At 42.8% G+C, this 25,206-nt stretch overlaps 2 protein-coding genes across 2 annotated transcripts in view; one reads left to right on the plus strand and one right to left on the minus strand.

Moving 5' to 3' along the window:
* Positions 1-13,514, minus strand: part of EPDR1 (ependymin related 1) — a 30,368-nt gene extending 16,854 nt beyond the window's left edge. The window contains exon 1 of the mRNA XM_066192175.1: positions 13,214-13,514. Within this exon, the coding sequence (XP_066048272.1) occupies positions 13,214-13,479 (266 nt within the window). The 5' untranslated portion in view covers positions 13,480-13,514. The remainder of the gene's footprint in view (positions 1-13,213) is intronic.
* Positions 13,515-15,184: 1,670 nt separating this feature from the next.
* On the plus strand, positions 15,185-25,206 carry SFRP4 (secreted frizzled related protein 4). The gene is made up of 6 exons (XM_066192163.1): positions 15,185-15,626; positions 15,792-15,872; positions 15,963-16,028; positions 18,562-18,760; positions 21,491-21,554; positions 24,037-25,206. The coding sequence occupies exons 1-6, from the start codon at positions 15,185-15,187 to the stop codon at positions 24,223-24,225; spliced, it is 1,041 nt and encodes a 346-aa protein (XP_066048260.1). The 3' UTR covers positions 24,226-25,206.

Below are 25,206 nucleotides of genomic sequence, written 5' to 3' on the forward strand. Positions count from 1 at the left end.
AGCATGTATTTCTATTTTTAAGAATGTTTATAGCTATTTCAATTGTATTGAACCCCTGACACGTTTATTTTTCATTCAAGGACAGTTCTAAGAAGCAGTAGCAAAGAGGGCAAGACCTGTAAATAATATTGGTATAAATATACTACATTGGCACAGCAGAAAGTTTTCCATTACTCAGGAAAAGGTCACTAGACCTATTGAACATGTTTAGACTACCCATGCTGCTTAAAACATGACAAAAATAGCTTTACCATTTAGCATCTGACACAAATACAAACTCGAGTCTTTAGCAAACTGGTATGCTTACCTAATTTTGGGGTGTTTTCCTGACATGGAGCCCAGTGTCCTACATACACTCCCAGGGAGCCATAGTTTTGTTTGAGCTTTGCCTAATCATATGAATTTAGAACTTCTGTGCATGCTAAAATGGTTTTCCTTTACTTATAATCATAACAGAAATGAACGTAACTCATTTTAAAAAGAGAAAATTGCTTTCTAACTATTTCAGAATTACGCAGTCTCATATTTGTGTATTACAGTTTTTTGCCGTTTTAATTGCATTATTTTATATATTTAATGTGCAAAAGTTTCAAAACTGACAAGTGATTTTTAACAGCTTCCTATTTTGGGTGTTCAACATGAAGGTCCTTAAAAAGGGCAAAACTTCAGAGGGATAGCATTCAGTATTTTCTAAAATTCAGTGTGTCAGAGTAATCATTGTAAAATTGAGGTGCCCAATCTTACTAGAAACTTTCTTTTTTTTTATTCAAAGACTGCATAAGAAACTCCTAAATTCTCTCCCCAGAGCAGCATATCAGCAGAAGTCACTTTCTGCCCATCAGATTTTCTCTCTCATCTCTCATGTTTGCAATTTTGAAGAGACAATTGTTTCCACACCCTTAGAGCAGATCCTCATGTAACTGCTGCTGTTTATAATTTCCATTCCCCAACTATGTAATTAGAGAAAAATATGGCTCTATAACCCCTCCTCCAAAATTATACATTAACCTGACCCAAAGACTTGTGAAATCAGCCAGAAAAGTTTCACTGATTTTTATGCAGGCTACATCAGGTGCATCATTTAGCAGGGGAAAAAAAAAAAAAAAAAAAAAAAAAAGGCTGAAAAAAGTTTAAAGCCTAACATTGCTAGCAACTACCTCAAATGGGCAACATAAGGAGATGCTGAAAGGCAAACACACCATTTTATGGAATCGCAACTACACAAAAATGTATTTCCACAAGTTTTAGCCAACTTTTGCATATTCTCTGCTTTGTGATATTTCTTTTTCTTCTCCTTTATAGTGTTCTGGGCCTTGTTTTTAGACAAAGTAACTAACATCTTTATATCCTTAACTGCAAACACCTAAATTATACTAAACATCTTTTTGTCATAAAAACTCTCCTTTGGGAAGATTTTTCAATGTAGTCTCTTGCTACAGCTAACTGGACAAAAATCCTACAACTCTGAGAGCATGGAAACTCAGAAAAATTGATGTGCTTATGAGAAATCTTTGGAGCATTTTCATCTATCCATTTGTTTTCTGGTCTGCTGTATTGCTTGGGGTACTTGATCTCCCACATTCTCTGCACTGCATTACCCACACAGTTGAACTCATCCAGGGAATAGGAAAGTGGTTTCTGAGGGAAGGAGGTGCTACTGAGGCAACCATGGGTAGAGAGAACGGAAAAAACCTTCCTCACCAACCAAGCCTCACATTGTTACTGCCTGCCCCAATGTTCTGCATTGCAGGTATATCTCAAGGGCATTGTACCTGGAGACGACTAGCTCTCACAAAATCTAATTTCTACACGTGCTTCTTCAGTCCAAACATTTTGGGCTAATGATTTGAGCTGCCTGTAATCCTTATATTTGATGCTTGTTCATACACTGTACTAAGATCCTGGTAAACATCATACACATATTGTAATGATGAGATGTTCTTTTACTTTTCATAATATTTTAAGGGACATTAAAAACATAGAAAAATAATCTATGGAATTTTACAGCCAGAAACTGCATTCACATATTTGGGGACATGAATCAAGCTTGTAAGCCTGATTTTTCCCATTCTTTCAAGAGGAAGGAAATCCAAAGAACCAAACTGTGTTTCAGACACATGTTTAACTTCCAAAACACAACAAGACAAGAGGCCCCGCTTGACCCACCATAGATCTCTCTACCAGCCTCCAGCTAAGTAGTTGAGGTACCTACATTTTTGAGGCAGTGCCTTGAATGTCATCTGACTGCACACCACTTTGACTTGGCTTGATTATGCTAGCATAACTTTTGTGACAGACTGGGAACTCTGGACATCTCTAGTGAGCAACTGTTTTCTTCTTCAGAGGACTAGATTATTTACTTAAAGAATATAGGAACTCACAATAACCTGGCTATGAGTTACACATCTTGTGAAGTCATCTACTCTTACACTCAGTGAAACTAACAAAAAATATATGCAAGTATGCCAATAAACAAAGAATACAAATAAATATATTGAGAATCAGTATCTTCATGCTTACATTTGATTTAGAGATAGGCAGAGCAAAAGTTTAAAAAATTAACAGTTTTTTATCTTCTGCTATGTTGAAGTAATTCTGTGATCTCATGTATTTTCCCTCTTCAATAGCAAGGGGATGAACTTAATGCAATAGGATGTCTACTCTCATACCCTCATCTCCTTTTACTCTCTCTACTCTTTTTTTTTTCTTTCATCTATTAAAAAAAGTACAGGAAATACCTCACCTTTACACTTTATCAAAAACATCTGAATTTGTGTCTTCCTCTGTTTTCTGGAAGAGACAGGGTAAGAAACCAGTCTGGCTTTGCAAATCCTGTGTGGTTTTGGGCACAGGTACTTAAAAACAATACAAGGAAGTGTCCAAATAATCACAGAATCGCAGAGTGCTTTGGGTTGAAGGGAACCTTACAGATCATCTAGTTCCAGCCCCCTGCCATGGGCAAGGATATCTTCCACTAGACCAGGTTGCTCAAAGTGCCCAGCCACTCTCATAGATAAGAAAAAGGAATTAATTTCTTGTACAGAAGATGAAAGTTAACAAATCTGGATCTAATTAAATAGTGGTACATTAATTTGGAAATGAATTCTAGTAAGAATTCCTCAATCTTTAGAGGATTCTGCTCTACAAATAAGTATTCTCTGAGAATTACCATAACTGCACAGCATGAGCAAACTTTCCAGTGCTGGCTGCCTAAGCATGGCAGAATCGCAAGTTTCCTGGCAAGAAAAGTATCTGAATAGGATAAAATCACAGTTGCAAATCGTATTAGGAGATACTGAAAGAATGAAAAATGGAATCTTTCTTCATTGTGTTCACTGGGTGGACTCTGGGCTCCATATGAGTGTTTAAAAACCTTTAGCACTGCCATGCACAAAACTGCCCTTGGAAAACTCTGGGGAAAATCTGGCCATTCCCCCTCAGAAACATTAATTTCTGAAACTACAGGTATCCATACAAATAGTATGTTTCCATGCAGACAGCCTACTTAAAGGAGAAATTTCCAGCTGTTTAGCAGCTATACAGGTCTCACACCAGCTTTCCTGTGTAGGGTTTCACCAAAATAAATGGCAAAGCATGAAACATTTTTGGAAGCCCTCTTATCTACTGAGCCATCTGATTTTCAGGTAAAGTAGCAACCATGAATGCCCACAAAGAACTGACAGAAGGACAACAAATTAAGACTTGCTAAGTGTGAAAGTGCCAGAATTGACAGAGACCAAAACCTCAGCAGAAAGTCTTATTAGTGACTAATCTTCCTTGCTATCTTATACCACCTTTTTTTTTTTTTTTTTTGACTGCAGTTGGTCCCATGCTCTGAATAAGAACAGAGCAGAATGAAGACAGAGGTTTTTGTTCTTCATCTTGTTGCTAAGGATTACATTATGTGGAGGTGTTTTGGGGGCCTTTTCATCTTACTCCATTAAAGCCTTAAGAAAATGTACATATGAAAATGGTTTGTTCCAAACAGCCAACCTGAAAAATTAGTTACAGACATCACAAAACTTTTCCTGCTAAAGCAGTTGACCGTGAGTTTTGAACATACACTCTGAAGTATGAAATAATATTTGGCAACAGCTATAAAGGAACAGATTCTGAAGAGCACATTACTGCACCAGAAGTCAATCATTAAGGGTCAGTGAAGCTGTTTTTGGAATGATTTACTTGTGAACTATTCAACTGACCAGAAGGTAAATATGCAGGGTATTATTACAATGTTGTTTTTTAAACTAAGTAAAGAAGTAAGTAACCTTAATAAGAGATGTTGCAAGACATGTGGTAATATTGGTCTTCTGCATTGTTTGCTATCTATCACATTATCACATTCCATTACGAACTGCCCTCAGGAAAAATAATACGTATAGAAAATAAGACAACTAGTAAGTAGACAGTATCACTTTCCATTTGAGAAGGGCAAATGAGTTTAATGAACTTAAGGATAAGCCACTTCTTAGCTGCTTCATATTAAAAAATAATTTGAACTGCAATGAAGAGATTGCTTTTGTTTATAATTTAGGGAGAAGCTCGAACAAAGAAAGTTAAGCTAGAGCAAAGAAAGTTTCAGTCTTCTAATATCCAAAAGAAGGCAGCAATTGAGATTTTTACTACTCATTTAGAACTCCATAAATCTTACGTGTTCTTATACCTGTAGCTATTGGATCACTCTTTGGGGACAACTGGGTTGAATCAGACACTTATGCAGTCCTACATGTAGTTCTATAAAGCTCTGAACCATGTTCTTTCCTTAGTTACAAAAAAAAAAAAAAAAAAAGAAAAAAAAAAGAAAAAAAAAGAGAGCTCTAGAATCAACATAATTTGGTATCTTTCAATGATATCTGATAATCTAAATCTTCTTCACTGCCAGAATCTTACAGGTTATTTTTGTCAGACAAGAAATGAATAAGATTGCTCACTTCCACATGCGAAAGAAATAGGTTATACACATGCAGTGTGGCATCAGCACAGACATCACCATGGATTTTCAATCACCGCTTCAATATGGCAGTGTATACCACTGACCCTCAGCCACAGGGTTGGTTGACTGAGGTAATTTCCAACCTATGCATCCAGTCTCTTCTGTTCCTCCCACACGGACAGAACAGCAGCAACACAGAGGGATCCAAATTTCAGACAATCATTAAACCAACAAGGAGCTATTCAGTGGGGAAAGGCAGAAGGCTTGGATGGAAGTTCCCTCTGGGCTGGATTTAGCCCACAAAACATAGTCTGGATGATGCCAGAATGGAAGGGCAAGTTTCATAAGGAATGAAAGGGATAAAATAAGCTTTCATGGAATGAATAGCTAAGTAGCTCCCCAGACATATGAACTCTTAGTAGCCAAAGACTGAAAAATTGTAGTAACTACAGTGTGAGCACTGTACAAGAAGAAAATGCCTGCCAAATTCACGTTCTGATGCCAGAAATTTTAAAAATCATGAAAACATATAAACAAAAATCTGTAAAAGCATAAATATGGTCATTGTTAAGTTATGGGGATAACCATATTGACTGTGGGAATGTTGCTAATAAAATTCTCCCAGCAAAAACAAGAACTGCAGAAGTTACCTTACCTTTTGGACTTTTTGTGATACACAGGAAGCATCTTTTAATAATCAAGTGGGACACAAAGCTAAATGTCTGCACATAACCCTCAAAACAATGATTAAACTGATTCTCAAATAAATATTAGCCAGGGATCTTTATTAAGGAAGGATGGGAAAAAAAAAAAGTGAGTTCACAAAAAAACAAATGATTCCTTCTTTCTCACTACCACCTGTTATAAATTAGGTTTTGGACAAGGACATTTAGGCTGCTGTTGGAAACCCCCAATTTACTCCTGGGTATGAAAGCACAAGAGGTACCAGGTCCAGAAATTAATACATTACTTAAAACAAAGACTGTCTCACATGTTGAACCGTCCGTGTTTTCACACAAGGGAACACATTCTTGGCAGAAAATCCTGTCCTTGGCCCATGACTGTCAGGTATGGCAAAGTGACCATGATACAGGCAAAGAAGCATCCTCCGGAGCCTCAGGGTAACACAAATTTTCCCTGTGGAATCTAAGATCTCTAGTCAACATACATACATCCCCCCTGGGGCCATGAAAGTGAGGCAGTAAACAAAAACAACTGAAAGAAACAGGGCTGCTTGGCAGAGGTGAGGAGAAGTTTCACTGGCCACTGGTACCTTCATGTTATGCAATGCCATGCCGGGCATAATGCTCCTTATTCTAGAAGAGCCAAAATATTGCACAAAGTGGCCCTGTTTTACCCAGACATCACCCCCTCCCCAGCACATCAGACACTATACAGTGCCTTGAAAACATTCTGGAGGGGAAAATAATTTCCCCTTTGAGTAAAGAAGAGCAACAGGTAAAAAATACTTCATGATAGACAACTCATCAAGTTGCTGAGCATGCAATTCCTTGCAAATCTACAGGTAAGGCCAAAATGAAAGTCATCTGAAGACAGGAATGAAACTGATCAAGATGAGGTTCAGGAGTTGGATTGTTGCTGTTGCAGCTACAAAGATACACAGCTGGATGGCCTCAAGTCTGAATAGCTCAGTATTATTTATTATGCCATGTCAAAGTTAGCCACCAGTTAGTTTATAGCAAGATGGAGAGGACAGAAGGATACCTGAATCACACCTTTTAATTTTGAATCAACTAATGACTTGGTATACCAAAAAAGGCATAGTAAGGTACCATTTCACTGACTTCACTTGTCTGGGAAAATGTCATCCAGTTGAAAACCTGTCCCATGCAGCTAATAAAGGGATAAGCCTGTTGATATGCAAAACAAATCAGGTCTGTATCTGGAAACAAAATATATTTTTTTACTTCACAGAAGTCCTATATTAGGAAATTCTGGTTTAACCTTCAGAGGAGATACTTTTTCAGATGAATGGCCTTTGGTCCTGTGAGAATAGGTGCGATGTTGTCAGTTGTGACATCCGAATTGCGTCAGGCCTCCAGCTGAATGAAGCCCAAATTAAGATCATGAATATAAAGATGTCTTTCACTGTGTTTGTTTAGCTGTGCAGTCACATCACCATCAGCTGTCTGTGACCACAGAACACTGAATCTCTTTCTATTCATGTCCACTTTAAATCTCTACCAAAAAAAGCCACCAAACCCAAAGAAAGAAGAAAAAACCAGGAATAAACTTACAGTGATTTATCTTTTGAAAACATTGGTCCAAGTTACAGAGATATAGGCATATTATATTTTCAGTGCAGTCCTGGGTTCGCCTTAAGTTTTTGCCAAAATGTTCAGTACAAAATGAGCCGTAAGTTTCAATGCAAAAACACATTATTTCAAAAAGTTCAAACAGACAAGCAAGAGATTATAAGAGGGCAGAAAGAAGCAATTCCCTAACTTTAAAGGGTTCAGATGGATAAAAGGCTTAAGCCAATATCCATCATGTATCGAGTACAACATGGTGTTAGTGACCACCATTTAACATCTCTTAGAAAAACAAAACTTCTTAATGAGAACCTCTGTTTTTCAGCAACATCCAGTAAACAGTATCTATAACTCACATGGTAGTAATGACCCCAGTGAGTGTCTGACCGTGGTTTTTAAGTACACCAGCCAGAGCTCTAGCAAATTATCAATTTGGGGTCACTGGACACTTTATCTACATTTTTTCTCTAGCTTTAAAGGGTTTTGTGGATCCTGCTATTTTGAATTTAAGAGCTAGTTTATTTTGTTCCGTTTGGATGTGTGCTGTGTTTTGGTACTGTATAAAATGGCTCCAGAGCACTTAGCATGAACAATAGTTTCAAGAACATTACATTAAACAGAACAGCCATCTCAAAGCAATGGATTTGATTTATTCATACTCAGGTGCTTTTTTCTGTCTTTTTTTTTTTTTTTTTTTTTTCACAACTAACAAAGATGCTGTTGTTCAAGGAAGCACAGCACACAAGACAGAAAAAGCTTTGCTAAGCTAACAGCTCCCAACTTCCTCTAACAGAGTCCGCTTGTTTGTTACTGGTGAAGTTTGATGGCTGAAGAATTTCAACTGCCTCCCCTGAGCAGTGTTTTAATCTCTTCCCAATCAGCCCACCTGTAACAACAAAAGCAATTGACTCCAGTGCCTTCCTGAGCTGTATAGCCCGGCTGACTTCCAACATGATCACGAACTTGGAAAACGGGAATGATTGCTGCTGCTTGTGGGCAGAAACTAACAGATTTAATAGACAAGATGCTCCTCCGTGCAGCCATCACGGACCACAGCTCCCTCCTCGGACAGTTGTTCCCTCCCACAGCTCTTCTCCAAGATACCTTGGCAGGGAGCACCACTGAGGGACTCAGTAAACTGACTTGTAAATGGGCTTATGATAGAAATGCAGGAGATGAGCCTTGTACAGCCAACACTCCACACCCCGTCACACAACTCTCACTAGAACAACTGAGGCTTGCTTCAGGCTATTTGCCTGGCATCTGTCAGTGTGCATCCAGCACAGCAGCTTTCCAAAGCCACCTTTCCAAACTCACAGCCATCAGCAGCAGCAGACACTTGAAAGAACTTGACACCTATAGGAGGAAAGTAAATGCAGAAGGTTGAAGTACCTTCCCTCAGTTCTTGTTCTCAGAAGTGAGTTATACACACAGCAGCTTATGAACAATTTTAGGTCCCAAGAATTCAGGTTACATTTAAAGAAACTGCTGAAAATTCGTTTCTGTTTCACTGCAAATTAAGGGTCTCCTAAGTCTGCACATTCTACATAATCTTAAAAAATGGAACTTGGGCTCCTGGGCAACTTGGCCAATTCTGAAAATTCTACCCGTGACAGTCTTTCATTCCCCAAAACATTAAACTGCAGAAACCACTCCCAAAACCAAGTCTGGGAAACAAATTTGCAGTTGCTCAGGGTAGCTCAATACTTAGCCTATTGAGTCACCACAATGACCACAGAACGGATGGATTATATGATTTTAATAAGTCAGACACCGCTGTTTTTTCCTTTACAATCACACATCCTAAAACAACTAAAAAGTAGTTGAGATAAGTCAGACATGTGTGCCCACACTCTGTTTATTTTGAAAAGTCATCACCTCTTCTCCAGATGAATGTTGTTATATTTGCACCTGACCTTATGCTGCCTCTCCTCAGTCAAGGACAGAGATTGACATATACAGGCAAAGAGCCTGCCAGAATAAGAGACTTATTTCTCTAAACATAACTTTGTCACTCCTCTACCAGCAGTTTGTGTTGCCAGGCGAGGAGTTTATGCTCCCCTTAACTGTGCCTATCTCTTGCAAATATGAGTGAACTAAAGGAATTTAACAACCTGCAGTTCTGTTTTTAAATTAACATTGATAAGGTACCTCCTGATTGTTTTTCTGTTGTGCAGCAACAGTTTTTAAGACACTAACCCTAACAGTTTCAAATACACAGGCATCTCAATGTGCTGAGTACTGTACAATAGGCCAAGGTGGTTACTGTTAAAACACATGCATAGAAGGAAAAAAAAAAAAAAGGGCATTTTCTTCCTCCAACTGACTTCCTTGACCACATGGAAATTTTTTGTTTCCCATCATCACATTTCTCATGGGACAACCTGTTATCGGGCCTTCCCTAAAAATCATTCTGTGGAAAATAGTATGGAAGATAAGCATGAAACTCTGTAAACACAGCATGTGGCAAGTAATACTCCAGCTGTCAAACACCACCTGTAGCATTTCTGCTCTGCTCGTGACTTCATGCTTTCCTATCTTCGTAACTGAGCACCAACACCTGTTAAGTGGCTTCAGCAGTGCCAAAGAGCACACCCCTTGCTCTGTTTCTCCAAGAAAATGAAAGGTGATGGATGACATGAAGTTCTGGCACACAATGCAGTCAGTAGGATTTTTTGTTTGGACTTTTTTGTGCCAGGATTTCTCACCGATTTGTGGAGTTGTCATACTGAAATCTACACCATTTGAAGTTACCTTAAAAAGAAACTCTTGCTCCAACTGCAAACCATGCCAGTGACTGCTACCTATTTTGCGAAGTGTCCTGAGACAGAGGCCACCAAAGGGTTGAACAAGAGTGAAGAAGGTTTAACATCCAGAGAGCACAAAAGAAAGAAACTTCATATAGGAGGCAATAAAGGATTAAAAAACATGTTCTGTGTTTAACAGCATGAACACAGCCTTGCCTCTAGGGAGCTGTTTCAAGTCCTCCCCCTTCACACTGTATCTAGAACGATCTAGTCCAAATGGGAAACAGCACAATATACTCAATGTTTGTTTTCTCTTATTCTGCTATCAGTATCAGCTGAGCACTACATAAAACTTTAAAATTGACCCTGTTCACCTTGTCTATCCCCAAAAATTTGATCCTGAAGGGAAAGAAACAGTAGGGCAAGGAACGCTGGAGAAAACAAAAGAAGAGTGTACCTAAGGCCGGGTCCGTAAAAGAAGTGAAAAAGAAAGCCCAGAAATGAACCCAACTGGAATAATTTTCCTCTAAAATCTCAGCATAGGATCACTGTTGGTAGTTTTTACACTCTGAGCCAGAGTGCGGGAGCCAACTCTATGACCTAGAGAAACACCCACCCAACAAGCTGGTTGAAACCACAGCTATGACTTCTCTAATGAACTGGCTCTGCGGGTTGTCTGGCAAGCAAGGTGCGTGCCCAGGTGGCAGTGACACAGTGCTGCTGGACCATGGGGAATGGGCAGTCTTTACCATTGTGGCCACTGCATCTCAGGTGATCTCAAAACAACTGATGGGAAAGAAGTGATGTTAAGGAGGCAGCAATTGGGTGTTTGCCTTATGGCTACTTCTCTGGAGTTGAGGTAGGGATGTTTTACTGGGCTGATGTAGGTATGAAAATTCCACATAGCAAATTACATGAAGGTGAAACAGATATCTACAATAAAACCTGAAAGTTTCATGTTTTCCTGCGGTTACGAGCCTGCAAGCCATTCCACACAGGCAAATCTTTGTGTCCTCGATTAACCTCAGCCAATAACTCGAACAGGGCTGTGTCTGATTAAGGTCCACATTAGCAAGCCTCAGAAAACGCTTTGTAGAAAAATGTGGTTGTTGGCCAACCCTGATTGCTGCATAAAAGTTACATCTGATAGGAGCAAAATGTGAGAATTTAGATGAAATTTCCTTAGAGACCAGGGCAGCACTATTTTTCTTGTTAATTTTGTACTCACTGCCGCAGCATAAATACCCCTTTCTTGTCAACGTCAGAACAGGGTGGAGGAGAGGTTATTTTTCAAAAGACAGGATAAATCCTTTTGCCTCTAACTTCTGGAGGCTTCAGTTTACGACTCACTGTGTCCACAGTGAAATGAAGTTGTGATCACAATTCTAGACCTGATCCAACACACACTGAAACCAATGTGAGACTTTCTTTTGACTTAAATGGAAGCTGGGTCATGCCCTGAGCAGACACTACTGCACAGATAACAAAACCCCTCTCCAGTTTTGGATGGCAGAAAACATGAACCTGGAAACATTAAAGACCCCTGAGGTCAGAAACTGTCTAGAACAAAAATCTGATACAGGAAAAACCAACAAGCACACCTGTCTGCACTCTGCCTCTTTCTAGCCCCATCAACCCAGAATAAAACTGCATCCAGAGCAGGTATTTATCAAAAAATTAAAAAGATAAGATCTTGGCAAAAAATAAATTCTGGCCCAGAGTCTAAAATGTAGAATAATTATTCAATCTTGAAATAAAGTTCTCAAATAAAATAAACATAAGCTTGGAGAAATGAGTGTAGTACAACTTAGAAGCTAGAAAAGACTTGCATCAGGCTTTGTAGCACACTTTTATGCTTATCAGACATGAAAGTCAACCTAGGAACTTGCAGACGGGAAGCATGAGCACCCTATGGCCAGAGTCAGACTCCAAGCTCCATGTCAGCAATCCACCAGCAAAAAGTTATATGTTGTATGCTTTTTTTAACATTCTTCATTTGGCTCCTATGCAAAAAAGTAATGAAAAAAGCATATAATGAGGGAAAGCTAAGCTATAAATAAAACACACAAAACAGTTCTAAGAGCGCCAGGGAATATGGAGAGAAAGGAACACAGAAGAGCATATGCTCTGGAAAGATTAAAGCAATTACTATGTGATGTTGATATGAAATTGATTTTGAGGAAAAAAAAGACAGCAGCAAAAAGGAATATTGATCTTTTAACAGGAGAGACCATTCGTTTGGATGATGCAGCATCTGTAGGCTGGTCTTTACCTTGTCTCACACACCCCCAGGACGGATGCACTATTATTTGAAAAATTTGTAGGTGGGAGAGGCAGAGGTATGGGCAGACCTGCTACCCTCACACTAGCAGGTATGTTTTGATATATTGTCTGAAAGTGATTGACACTCAGTAGCCAGAAATGTCTCACTCAGGAAGGCCTCTCCAGGCCAATCAGTTCTTCCACCCAATCTGAGCTTGGCAGGCTGAGGAAGAAAAAAGAGGCTCTTCTTCAGTCAACTCTTTTCTACATTTGTTTTTCAGCAAATCAAGAAACAGACAATGACACAGGGATTTTTTGGGATTAGTTTTGGGCTTAACAGATACATCCTGTATAAATGAAGAACAGGAAGGTCCTGCAGGGCCGTGCAATGGGAATGAATACAGTGTACCACAGGTAATGAATGCATCCTGACAGCTTGCTTACTGACTTAGGACTAAGCACTGACAAGAACCAAGAAGGCCCACAGAACTTGTAACTCAAATTTGTTAGCAAATTACTGAGCTAGAACCTCCTCCTTTACTCCATAACGTTGTTCACATGTTTGAGTATAACCTCTTCATTATACCTCATGATACCCATTCTACTACACATTTTTGGATTAGCTTCCAATTTCATTTAAAAAGCAAAAGAGCTTGGGGGCGTGGGGAGGGAAATATCTCTGAAGGTAAAAAGCTGACACTGTTAATCATAAATCCCTCGAAATATATATACATATATCTACACGGAAGATGGATCCAAGCTGTGTTGGTGACAGGATTCCTAGCGCCAGCAGTTCCCAGAACGCCGGTGCCTCCGCCTCCACCGTCCCCGCTCTCCCCAGACGCACGCAGGGGAGGTGCCGAAGGCAACGCGGGCCCCGAGGGAGACCCCCCCTTCCCGGCTTCGCATCACCCCACACCCCCCGGGAGGCGCCTCCGGGCTCTGCGCCGACCCTCACCGCCCCGCCCGGCCCTGCCGCAGGTCCCGCCGCCACCTACTTCTTGCAAGGGATGAGCGCCTTCCTCTCCTCCAGGATGCGGAGGCGCTGGTTGGGGCCGTCGTAGGTGACAGCGGCCCGCGTGTTGCGGCCCGAGCCGTGCTCGTAGAACACGATGCGCCCTTCCCACTGCCGCGGCGCCTGGCACGGCTCGGCCGCCGCCGCCGCCTCCGCCGCTCCACCGCGCAGTAGGAGGACGCCCAGCAGCAGGAGTAGCGGCGGCCCCGGCCCCGGGCGCAGCTGCCGCCCGGCCGCCGGCCGCGCCATGCTCCGCTCCGCGCCGCGCTCCCTCGGCGCACGGCCGGCCCGCACGGCGCGCAGGCGGGCGGGCTGTGCCGGGGGCGGGGGCGGCCCGCCTCCAAACCCGCATCACCTCGGCCGCGAGAGGCGGCTGCCGCCACAGCGCCCGGACGCCAGCGGGGCATGAGGGAGGCGGCGCGGCGACAGGGACCAGGACCCTCGTCCTCCCACGCCTCCCTCGCCGCAGTCGGGAGGGTCTGGGCGCCTTGGCCGTGCCCACTGCTCCGCCAGGGCTGCCCAGAGGGGCAGCTGCGAGCTCCAAGCCCCGGCCACTCTGCGTGAGCCTGGGGAGGCGACAGGCGAATAGGACAAATTGCTTTAATGTTGCCCTCGAGTGGGAGCATTTCAGTACCTCCCCACGGACAGACAGTGACACCAAGCATTCCTTAACCACGTATATTCCTTCATCTCCCTCTGCCCTCTTAGGTGTATCAGCTGTTGCCTGCTCTGGATGTGCTTTCCTCACCCAGTAAGGCAAGGGGAGGTCCGTGCCCCACAGATCCTCCGTCTCTGCAGCTCTGCTGCATCTGCAGGGGGCAACACTGGTGGTAACATGGCACCTGGCCGGGGCAAGTATCTCTGAGCCACGCTGGGGCTCTCTCAGGTCACTGGGATAACCTGGCATTGAGTTAATCTTCTTATCTCAGCGGGTCCCTCAAAGACTGGGGAGCGGCATTTCCCACAAAGAAGAACGGGTCCGGAGCTCTTTCCGCGCAAGGGAAGAGAGGTGGGCTGTGAGGGAGCCCTTTGCCCCCGCGTGGGCACGCCACGCCGCTGCACCAGGGGCGCGCGGCCACGGAGCGCCAAGGAAAGGAAGATAAAAAACAGCTGGGGGAAAGTCTGAAACAACTTCTTCCACTCGTGTGCAGATGCTTTTTGTTGGGGACAGAGGCGGGGGGAGTCGGGCGGCAGGCTGACTGCCCGCACAGCAGACCCACACCGGCCCTGCGCTGCCCCGGCTCCGCCGCCCGCTCCCGGCTCGGCTCGGCTCGGCCGCCGCCGCTTCCCGTCCCGAGCAAACCAGGCCACCACCCCGTCTGTCCGCCCGTCCGCTTCACGCCTTTCCCTGTCTTTGCCGAGCTCATGGAGGGAATTCTGCAACCCCCTGGAGGCGTCGAGAACAGTCGCCGGAACTCCCTCAAGCCCGCAAAAAGTTTCTTCTCCTTTGAGAAAAAGCGGCGTATAAAGTTCAGCCCCATGGGAAGGAGCCGCGGTTCCTACCGTCGCCTTCCCTCTCCCCGCGCCGGAGCGCAGAGCCCCGCGGCAGAACCCCCCCCCCCCCCCTCGCCCCCCTTCCACCTGAAGGAATTTATGACACAGATGAAAACTGAAACGGAGCTGGAGCGGCGGCCGAGAGACGCAGTGATGTCGCCGGGGGATTAAACGGGGTGAGGTGATGTCACCGTGCCTGCACAGCAAAACGCACACATACACGCACACCCCCCACCCCCCGGAGGAGCGGGGCTGCCAAGGGAGCGCGATCGGCCCCACGTCACTCGTGCCACTGGTATAAATGCGGTCCCGCGATGTCCATGGCTGTCGGCGCGGCGGCTCCCGCGACTTGACTGCAGCAGGGCTCCGGGAGGCAACGCCGCTCCGCGCCCTTCGGCCGCCGGGACCCGCGGGGCGGCGGCGGGCGGCGGCGGATAAGCGGGAGAAGGAGGAGAAGAGGATGCTGCGCGCCTTGGTAGCGGTGTCCCTGTGGCTGCGGGTGAGCCCGCGGGCGCAAGGCGCGCCGTGCGAGGCGGTGCGCATCCCCATGTGCCGCTCCATGCCCTGGAATATCACCCGCATGCCCAACCACCTCCACCACAGCACGCAGGAAAACGCCGTCCTCGCTATAGAACAGTACGAGGAGCTGGTGGCTACCGGCTGCAGCCCGGTCCTGTCCTTCTTCCTCTGTGCCATGTACGCCCCCATCTGCACCCTGGAGTTCCTCTACGACCCCATCAAGCCGTGCCGCTCCGTCTGCCAGCGCGCCCGCGACGGCTGCGAGCCCATCATGCGCCGCTACAACCACAGCTGGCCCGAGAGCCTGGCTTGCGACGACCTCCCCGTCTACGACCGCGGCGTCTGCATCTCCCCAGAGGCCATCGTCACCGACGTGCCGGACGGTGAGAACCCTGGGGGCAGCGAGAGATGGGAGGGACAGCTCCCTCCACCCCGCGGGACGCCCCAGGGTGGGACGGGGGGGGGGGGGGTGGGCTGCGGGACCCTTGCGCTCCAGTTGTGGAGCCACTACCGGCGGTTTTCACTCCCTGACGCACCTCTGTTTGCAGATGTGAAGTGGACGGACTTCACACAGGGCTTTATGGTCCCGGACAGACCACTGGAGCCTGACTGCAGGAGCCGCGGCCAGGGTGAGCCTAGGACGACCCCCCACCTCCACCTCCCCGGAGACAGGGTCCCTCTGACACCCCTCAACCTTTTTCCCTTCTCTTCCTTTGAAGAGCGGTGCAGGTGCAAAAAGACAAAGCCTACGCTGTCAACCTACTTGGCCAAGAACTACAGCTACAGTAAGTGAATGAGGGAAATGCTTCACTTTGCCCGTCCCACACCCTCCTTGTGTCCCTGCAAGTTAGGCAGCTCTCTGTGGGTGCTGAACCCACACCAGGCCCCATTCAACAAGCCTGGCATGAGAAGACTGTTCCAACACAGCCTTTCCGAGTGAGTGTTTGCCTGGGGTTACCTAGCTGTCCTCTTCCAAAATCCAACTGTAGCACACAGGATGTGCAAGCAGTAGTAGTAATAGCACAGATGATGGTGTGTTTCTGACTAAAGCAGTAAAATGTCAGAAACATGCGCCCTTCTGCTCTTCAGAAAGGGTGGTTGCTGCTGCTAAGGTCACTCTAGTAAAAGCAATTACATCTGTTGTGAACGTGACGACTTGGCCAGCAGGTAGAATAAATGGGTTAGCTACCCAAATAAAACTTGTAAATGTGAACTGGCTGCAGCGAAGTAAAAGGTTTTTAGAAATTTATATATGCTTTTACTTACTAGCCAGAGTTCTGTCTGGTGCAGGATTGTCAAGAGATTAACTGAATTCAGTGACAATTTGCACCATCCAGCCAAGGAGGTGGCTGATAGTTTTATTTTATGTTGTGTGACATTGGCAATAAAAATAAGTATTCACCCCTCTTCCTCCTTGGCTAACCCCTGCCTCAGTTTTCTGGTGGTGTGAGTCAGGAAGAACTCTAATTAAGATTAGATAAATGCCAGATTAAACTTAGTGTCAATACAAAGTTCCTATTAAGTATGAATTTAATATGCAGTATTGCTTTATTTTGCACTTTGCGGGCATTTTCTCAGATGGCAGGGTTTTTTCCAGTCATTTACCCAGTTCTTTAGTAGGGTTAGAATATAATTCAATTTCTATTTGTTTGATATCAAATGAAAGTAAGTTTGTGGCTAGTTGCTTCTTTGTTAGCATGTTTGGTGGGAATAATCAAGCTGAACCTCTAGCTTAGGAATTGAACAATTATTTTGTTCCATATAGCATTTTGGTGCATTTACACAACTTATTCTTTTTATATAATTCCTTGGTCAGCATCAGTGCAACATAGAGATATGTTTAGATGGAACAATAAGTCATAGTTGCCTGAAACATGAAAAAGTAGTGATATCAAATGACTGTTTAAAAATGAAAGTCAGGTGTTAGCTGTGTAAATTCTGATTCGAGTGATTTCAGTGGGAGTGTTCCTTGGGTAAAACCTGTATATTGGGGTCCAAAATTTAATTCCATTGAATTTGTGAAATCAAGATTTTGTTTTTGAGATGCAAACTTTTATTCAGTACCCTCTGAGATAAATAGACGTATTTATATGGAAAATGAATTGAGGGATGAGATTTAATGAGTTGAAAATCAAGCAATTTTTTTCTGAAAACCTTTAAAATAAGACATACAGCCAAATTGTACTTTTAGCTATCAGAACCAATCAGTCTTGAAAATGGATTCTGAGTCTGCCAAACTGAAATTCCTCACATGTTTTGTGTCTGTTATACATGTCCTGATAAAGGTAGCACATAAACCCCAGACTGCATTAAAAGTGCTGGTATCCTGTTTTCTACACGTGAAGTTTATTCCAAATGTTATGAGGTTCATGTGAAGGCTTTTGACCCGGTGGGGGCAGGCTGATCACCCTGTGGCCTATACACTTCTCACGCTTCTTTCACTCAAGAATGTTTGGACAGTAGAACTACGCTTTCTATTTTGACATTTCCTAGAGACAAAATCCTTTATGTAAAAATCATATTTAATTTATTAGATCTGGTATTTCTCACAGGAGAGAAGGGATGAAATGCTGGAGTGGTAGGTAATGCCAGGGTTTGTAGGTACAAAGTTAGTCAGGGATCATTTCAGAGCAATCTACAGTGTTTCATCTTCATGCGTCCATGCAGTTTTCCTCAATGAAAGATAAAAATACAAGTGATTGTATTTTCAGAGTCAGAAGAACCTGTTTCAGTGTCTCATTTATATAAAAATCTCACTATTGGTAGAGAATCCAAAGGCACAAGATGAAAAAAAGTATAGCTCAAGTACATCATTGCAATCCTAGCCTAAATTGTTTCTAGCCTTGCCTTATTTCTTATATTTAAGAAAAGACTATATTTCCTGGTTATATTCTAGAAAAAGTGATTTTATTATTGAAAAGACTGAATACTTGACAACTGTGAGGTAAATTACTCAGTACTTAATCAGAAATAGCCAGATGTGGCTGGGGAATGGATTAGATTTATGCAAAGGGTTGTTCAAATCTGAGTTGGAGGAGCTGTTTGTGTGTGTGATTCCAGGCAAGACTGGTTGGCTTGATCTGGCAAAAATTTAAGCACATGTTTAATTTCACAGTTGTCAACAGTCCTGCTGAAAACCAAATTGAGATCAGGCCTCTGTTATTCTAAGCTACTGTTTATGCCCACACAGGCAGAAGTAGTTTTAGTTTCACAACCAAAACAATAGCTTTCAATTCAATGTATTTTATTTAGTTTTGAGATGTGTTTAAATTTCCAAGACTGCTTTGTGTTCTCACTCCTCTATTTTTCTGTTTGCAGTCATTCACGCTAAAGTAAAAAGCATAGAAAGAGGGAACTGCAATGAGATAACGACTGTGGTTGAAGTCAAAGACATACTCAAGTCTTCAACACCAATTCCTCTGTCCCAAGTGCCTCTTCTTACAAATTCGTCCTGCCAGTGCCCACCTCTTCAACCAAAGCAGGATGTTCTCATCATGTGCTATGAGTGGCGCTCAAGGTGAGCCATGACAATGTGGTGCAGAAAAGTGTTAGAGCTGGCTGTGATAGATAGGAAGGAGGATCAGCAAAGCTCTCTTCCTCATCATAGGCTTCTTTTGCTGATAGTTTTTGTTACGATAACTCATACATGCACCTACATATTTCCATTATCTTCACAGCTGATTTTGTCCACTTCATCACGCTCAGCTTTGTGCTATGATATGGTGTTTACAAAATTTGGCTCACGCAAAAAGCAGAAAATCTGGTGGCATTAGGTGCTGACAGCATATTGATAAGGCATCATGTAGCAGTTCAGTCACCTACAGCTTGGGAGTGTTTTTCCAGGACCACTTTCCATAGGGATGAGCTACTTTGTGTGCAACAAGCCCAGCCGTTGCTGTAGATGATGGTCTGTGTTGCCAGGACCACTTGGAAGGTGTTGTTCTGTCTCACCAAGGGTGTGGGCAGGAGATGATACACATCTTCTGTCAGCAGAGCTGCTGAAGTCAGAGCCAGGCCTTCTCCACTGGCCTGTCCATCAGTGCCATCAACAAGATGTTCCTGATCTCACAGCCGTACTGGGACAAGCCAAAGCTGCAGTCATTGGAGCTCCAGCTCCCGGATGGCAGATGAAAAGTAAATACTCTCAGAGCAGCTTGCCAGTCCTGCTGTATGATTAGAAGAAAAAAACAAAACAAAACTAACTTTACCAGACCTTTCATCTGGCAGTCAGCCTAGCCCCAGGCATGGAAAGAAATCCAGCATGGTGGTCTGGAGGGGAAGGAGTAATGAATCACATCCCTGGTTCCTTGAGGCAGAAGGGGACATCCCATCTGCATTAGCACCTCAAGTGTACCAGTAGATGCCAGCAGAGCAGGTTGTGGTGTTTTAGGTACTGTGTAGGCCTCTGTGTTGTGGTTTGGAGGCAGGGCTGTCTGTAAAATGTGCAGGCTGGTTTTGCATACTGTGATGTTGCTGTTAATTGGTCATGCACACTTGTTAGGACCACAGAACATCCACATGTGGGACCTGATGGGCCATGTCCATATTTTTAATGAGTTTTATGTTGATATTTTGGGAGCATTTTATAGGTGTTTCTAAAATTTACCATCTGATATCTTATTTCTTTAACTTGTTTCTTGGTGAGCTAGCAAACACAGTATTTTATTCCTACCCAGCTCTTTGCCCCTCCAGGTCTGGAAGTATTTCACAAATATTAATGTAGATCCCTCTATTTATGTTAGTCATTTTAGGGATACAAGCTCTGACTCATGTAGAAGGACTATGACCAGAATGGCGATGGAGGGCTCTGGGTTGCAGAGGATCCTCTGGAGGCTGTTAGGAGAGGGAGAATTCATAAGTCAAAGATCACAATCAGCATCTCCATTATTATGGAAAAACACACGATTCGCTAAATATGTTGTGATGGTTTTTAAAGGTCATTGAGGTTTTTAATTTCATATAGTGTACTGAAATGGATTTGAAAAAGAAACATAAACAATTATATGTGCTTCCTGTTGAACTCAGTGGCAGGCAAACAGAAGGTTTTGAGTTACAGCAGTTTTTTAAAATGACAGAGGCAGAATGGGTGGAAGCTGTACCTCCTCTGCAGTCAATGGTAAAATACCTATTGCCTGCTGTTAGGGTTAGAGCCTCACTGGATAATTTGACATGGACCAAAGCTGTATCAGATGTACCCCATGTTGTGGTTTCATTCATAGCAGTGTGGCCTTGGCGTCAATCCTGTACATTAGTCTTCTGATTTCTCTTCGGAAAGAAATGTACAACACATTGGTCCTGATTGTCTAGGGTTTGTGCTCACGTTAGGCCTTTTATGTTTGGTCAAACTGGATGCACAGTTACTAATGGCAATGAGAGGCAGAATTTTGTACTGTGTTTGAGCTGCTAAGTAAGAGCAGCAACATTATTCATGGAAACTGAAGGTCAGGCTCTGCTACACTGTTTAACCTTCACCAGCCAGAACAGTGCTGTGTGATGTTGTGTGCATTTATGACAAGGTCTTGATGTTCCCAGCCAACACTGGTGTCTAAGTAAAAACGCCCAGAATTGTAGTGAAATTTATATTAGGGCATGTTAAGGCCTGGTATCTCAAACAAACAAACAAACAAAAAAACCCCAAAAAGTTGTCTCTAGGTTGGGACATGGAAGGTGTGACATCAGACTGCTTTAAAATAAGCTGCTTTAGGAGCTGTTTAAGGCATGCATATATATATAAATATATAATAGTCACATTTTTGTTTTGTTCATTTCATAACACCTTGACTCAATGTTTTCATGTAGGAGCTAGCCAGATTTCACTGGTAGGCAAGTAGGGCAAGTATCACTAACCATACATCTTCCAAATTCCCCTTAAAGCACTTATTAAGCAGTTAGATGTAGGAAGCATATACTGCCATCCTCATGTATTTATAGGTAGAAATGGATGCAATTGTAAGCCATCATATAATTATATTACTATTTTTCATACTAATGTTGTATTACTTTTAATACTAAGTTGTGCTTGTGAAACAGCTTGTTTCTCAAAGTCAGAAGTAAAATGTATAAATTTAATCTGCTTTTCACACAAACAGAGAAACATATGGTATCCCATCATCCCATTCATAAAACCTGCCAGTACCAGCACTTGTGGGTGCATTTCAACCCCAATCTGTGTTAAATCATCTGGAAAAGCATCTCAGGAATTAAAATCAGAAATATCTGTAACTTGTGTCTATTTCTTAATTTTCAGGTTGATGCTTCTTGATGGATGTCTAGTTGAAAAATGGAAGGACCAACTAAACAGAAGATTTAAGGTAAATGCAACCAAAGAAAAGAATGCGGATGTTCCTGATAAAAAGTTAAACCACCTTTGTTTTACTTCAGTATTGATCAACTTTCATGACTTTCAGATATCTGTAACTCCTCTGGGTATCATTATTTTCAATTGAACATTTTCAGTGCTCATAGTTACCCAAGTATAAATGAAAATTTGAATACTTTTATCTTATGTTTTAGGATCTCTAAAATTTTATTTCTATTTAATTTTACCCTGTGGGATGATCTTCAAGTGAACTCTGGTTTCTTACAATAATATCTCTAGGAATTTCTTTCATATCCCTGCTGCTGCAAGAAGCGATAATATGAAAGTGAAGGTGATATGCAGATGAGTACGTAGCCCACATTAGATAAGAAAGGAAATTTAAATCCTCTGCGCTGGATTAATGTTTTTGCTGCATTAAAGATTACAGGCTGGAGATGCACACTTCTCACCAGTTACTCCCTGCTAAGACTCACCCAAGGGATTGGGCATTGTCTCTCTGGATTCAGGAAACACTGGAAGGAAAAGTCTTTAGTATAGAGACATGCGTGGCAGGCAGAGCAGATGCCCCTGCTTTTTGGGGCTTCAGGATAGTACTTGATATCACTTTCTACTTGTAAACTCTTTTTAATGGAAGAAAAGGAGGGATTGAGAGGTCTGATTCTTCCTCCCACTTTTAGAGATGGAAGAATGTTATTTTTGGAATTCAGAAAGGTTTTCAGAGCATTAAGGACACATGTATGTATAAGGACATATGTACAAGTTTGTTTTAATTACGAGTTGATTGGCAACTGATAGAGAGGAGGAGAAGAGACATAGGAGTCCACAAGCAGAAGCTTTTAGATTACAGACCAAATTCTTGCAGGAAATTGCATTCAATGCTTCTCTCATACTCCCTTCACTGACTCATGTGAAACAAATGTGTGGAAAAGAAAACATGCTTTAAATCTTTAAAAAGTAAATACATGGAAATTGCAGAGGATGCCATGTGGGATTTAGAAGAATATTGACATATGACTTGGATTCCTGAAATCCTTTAGCTGTCAAATTAACGGCCTGTTACTGGCACACAGTGTGTTTTAGTCACCTCCTCACACTGTTTTGTCATTTCTAATTGTGTCTTGAATCATGTTTGGGCATTAGTTTTCAGATTGTCAAATAGATGCATGACCGCCAAACAAAATACCCTTCAAAGCACATGTCATTTCCTCTAATATTAATAGTTTCAGAAACTAAATCCTCATTTAAGTATGTTTGAGTGGGACACAACTAAATGTCTGCTGATAGTTTTGGTTTTATAAAGATGCATGAAATGACTCTGACCACACAAAGCCAGTATGGAGCTAGGTATCACAGTGGCTTCATTTTAATGCCCATCATTCATCTCTGAAGACTTGCATCCAAATTTTATCTTGAGTTGCCACTTAAAATGGATGTTTTGAGCTGTCTGTCAACCACAGAAGACAGTTGTTAACATAACCACAACATGGCCAGTCTTTTCTCTAGCCAGGACAAGAGTCGGAGCTGAAACAGTCAGTGCAGAGATGCTGAATAGTTAAGCTAGAGAGCACTTCTCTTGCTGTGATCGCTGCGTAAGTCCACTGCCTTTAGGAGTTTCAGAAGGGAAAGATAATAGAGGGGAGAGGTGAGACCCTTTCCGGGTTTTACTACCTACCTTGTTTTCCTTAAAGTAGGTATTTCTGCTCCTAGAGATGAAAGTCTGCAGTCCCTGTTGCTGTTTTATGGATCCCTCCACGTTTTGGAGAGCTGACCAGTTAAACTTAAGCTACTATTTTGTAGCTACTGCACTATTGGGTTTTAAAATCAGACAGCTGTTACCTTGGTAGGCTTGTTGCTTTTCAAAATTTCTTGGGGATGCTGCTGAATAAAGCTGCAGGTGCATTATTCAGACCTTGCCATTGCAACTCTCAACACTGTGATTTCACTGTGATCATCACTATTGTCTGTCCATAACATAAGCTGGTTCATGCCCAGTCCTCTCCACCCCAGGGAAAAGCAGAAGCAGAAATACCAGCTCCCCTTGTAGCTATGTGCTTAAATATATATTGTGAAAGGATAGTTTGATTCCTGTAGACTTTTCTGAGGAAAAGTCAAGTAGCATGTTCAGCAAGACAGCAAAGAACGGCCTTGCAAAGAGTTCCATTGTGCTGGTCCTGAGTTTTTGATGGCATGCTGCCAGCTCCCCTCTTTCTGAAAAGGCACTCACATGCAGCATGCACACAAGATGGGCAATTGTCATTTTAATCCACTGGTGTTGTGGAAATTCCCTCTAACCTAGAACACATGGAAGGTTCTCCCTGCAAATAGCCATAACATGCTGACATCAGTGGCCTTGCAATATAGAGCATGAAACTGTTAAGGGCAGCACTAGCATCAGTGGTTCAGGGTAGCTTTGGTTAAGATTTATGATTATGTCTTTCCCTAACTCATCCTCTTTGTCTTCTGCATTTCCACAGAGGTGGGAACAGAGACTGCAAGAACAAAAACGGCGAACTGCGCGCAGTAAGAACCAGAATTCCGGACGCAGTGGTCAGAGTGGAGCCCTGAAACCACAAACCAAGAGCACCAACCCACTGATCAGTGGCCCCAAAAAGGCCATTAAAATAAGAAATGGCCAGAAAGAAATTAACCCCAAAAAAGTATGAGTGTGAAATTCCCAAAAGGAAGGACTTTCCCTGCACGACAAGGGTCACAATCTGGCTTGGTCAGCATGTTTTATTAATCTGGAACTCACCGACTTTAAAAAATCATGTCAGTTTCTACATAGACCTTTTTGCTGCACTTTACTGTTACAAGGTTTGCTTATCCTTTCAAGTCACTGCAAGCCATAGAGCATAGGTTTGCACTAATATGAGGTAGGCATATTCCAGCTGACTGAGCTTTATCTTTGGACTCTGATTTCCCATCTAGATAGAACTAGTGTTGGCTGCCAGGGGTTTTGACTCCTGACTCCTTGTACCAGTTGGCTGGTCAGCTTCCCTGCCAGATGTTGGAGAGCTGCATGGAGTTTCTCCTCAGCTGGTGTAGTATTAGTCTGTGAGTTTGTGAATTTGTTGAGAGCTCACTAGACTCAGCAGCTGAGGAGCAGAAGAAGGATGGTAACCTCTGGCAGGTATCTCAGGCAGCAATGACTGAAGCTGCTGGAGCTGAACCTGTCTGCTGTTTGGAATCACAGCCTTTGTTCAGAGTGTTCAAAAGCATAGTTTACCATTAAGCATCTGGGTATGCATTATGTGATTATTTTTACATGTGTGCTGAAAACATGCTTACAGTGATAGTATTTGATCATGTGGGTTTGTGTAGTAAAAGTGCATTCAAAGCAGACACTTAATTTTTTTATTGTACTTCAGGCTGGCTTCTGTTGTTCTAATTTCAAATATATTTAAACATCTAATTAAAAATCCATATTTTTTTGGAAGGACAGATTAAAGTGAACAGATCTGTAGAATTCTTAAAAGTAACACATTTGCTGTAATATAGCTTTGCTATGAAAACTGGAATAGAAGCTTTGTTCTAAAGATAACTGACAGCTACTGTACAGTATTAAGGAGAAGATAGGGCTTCAAGTGGCTCAGTAATAATTTGGATAACTTTTTTTCATTTGATACCATATTTCTAACCTTTCT

Source organism: Chamaea fasciata, unplaced genomic scaffold (assembly GCF_029207755.1).
Source record: "Chamaea fasciata isolate MVZ Bird 193981 ecotype frontalis unplaced genomic scaffold, bChaFas1.0.hap1 SCAF_1, whole genome shotgun sequence".
Taxonomy (NCBI): domain Eukaryota; kingdom Metazoa; phylum Chordata; class Aves; order Passeriformes; family Sylviidae; genus Chamaea; species Chamaea fasciata.

Excerpts from the sequence above, each read along its gene's own strand:
- SFRP4 (XM_066192163.1), top strand. The coding sequence starts at position 15,185 with ATGCTGCGCGCCTTGGTAGCGGTGTCCCTGTGGCTGCGGGTGAGCCCG. Across the intron at positions 15,873-15,962 it reads CTGCAGGAGCCGCGGCCAGG|AGCGGTGCAGGTGCAAAAAG; the intron begins GTGAGCCTAGGA and ends CTTCCTTTGAAG. Across the intron at positions 18,761-21,490 it reads TGCTATGAGTGGCGCTCAAG|GTTGATGCTTCTTGATGGAT; the intron begins GTGAGCCATGAC and ends CTTAATTTTCAG.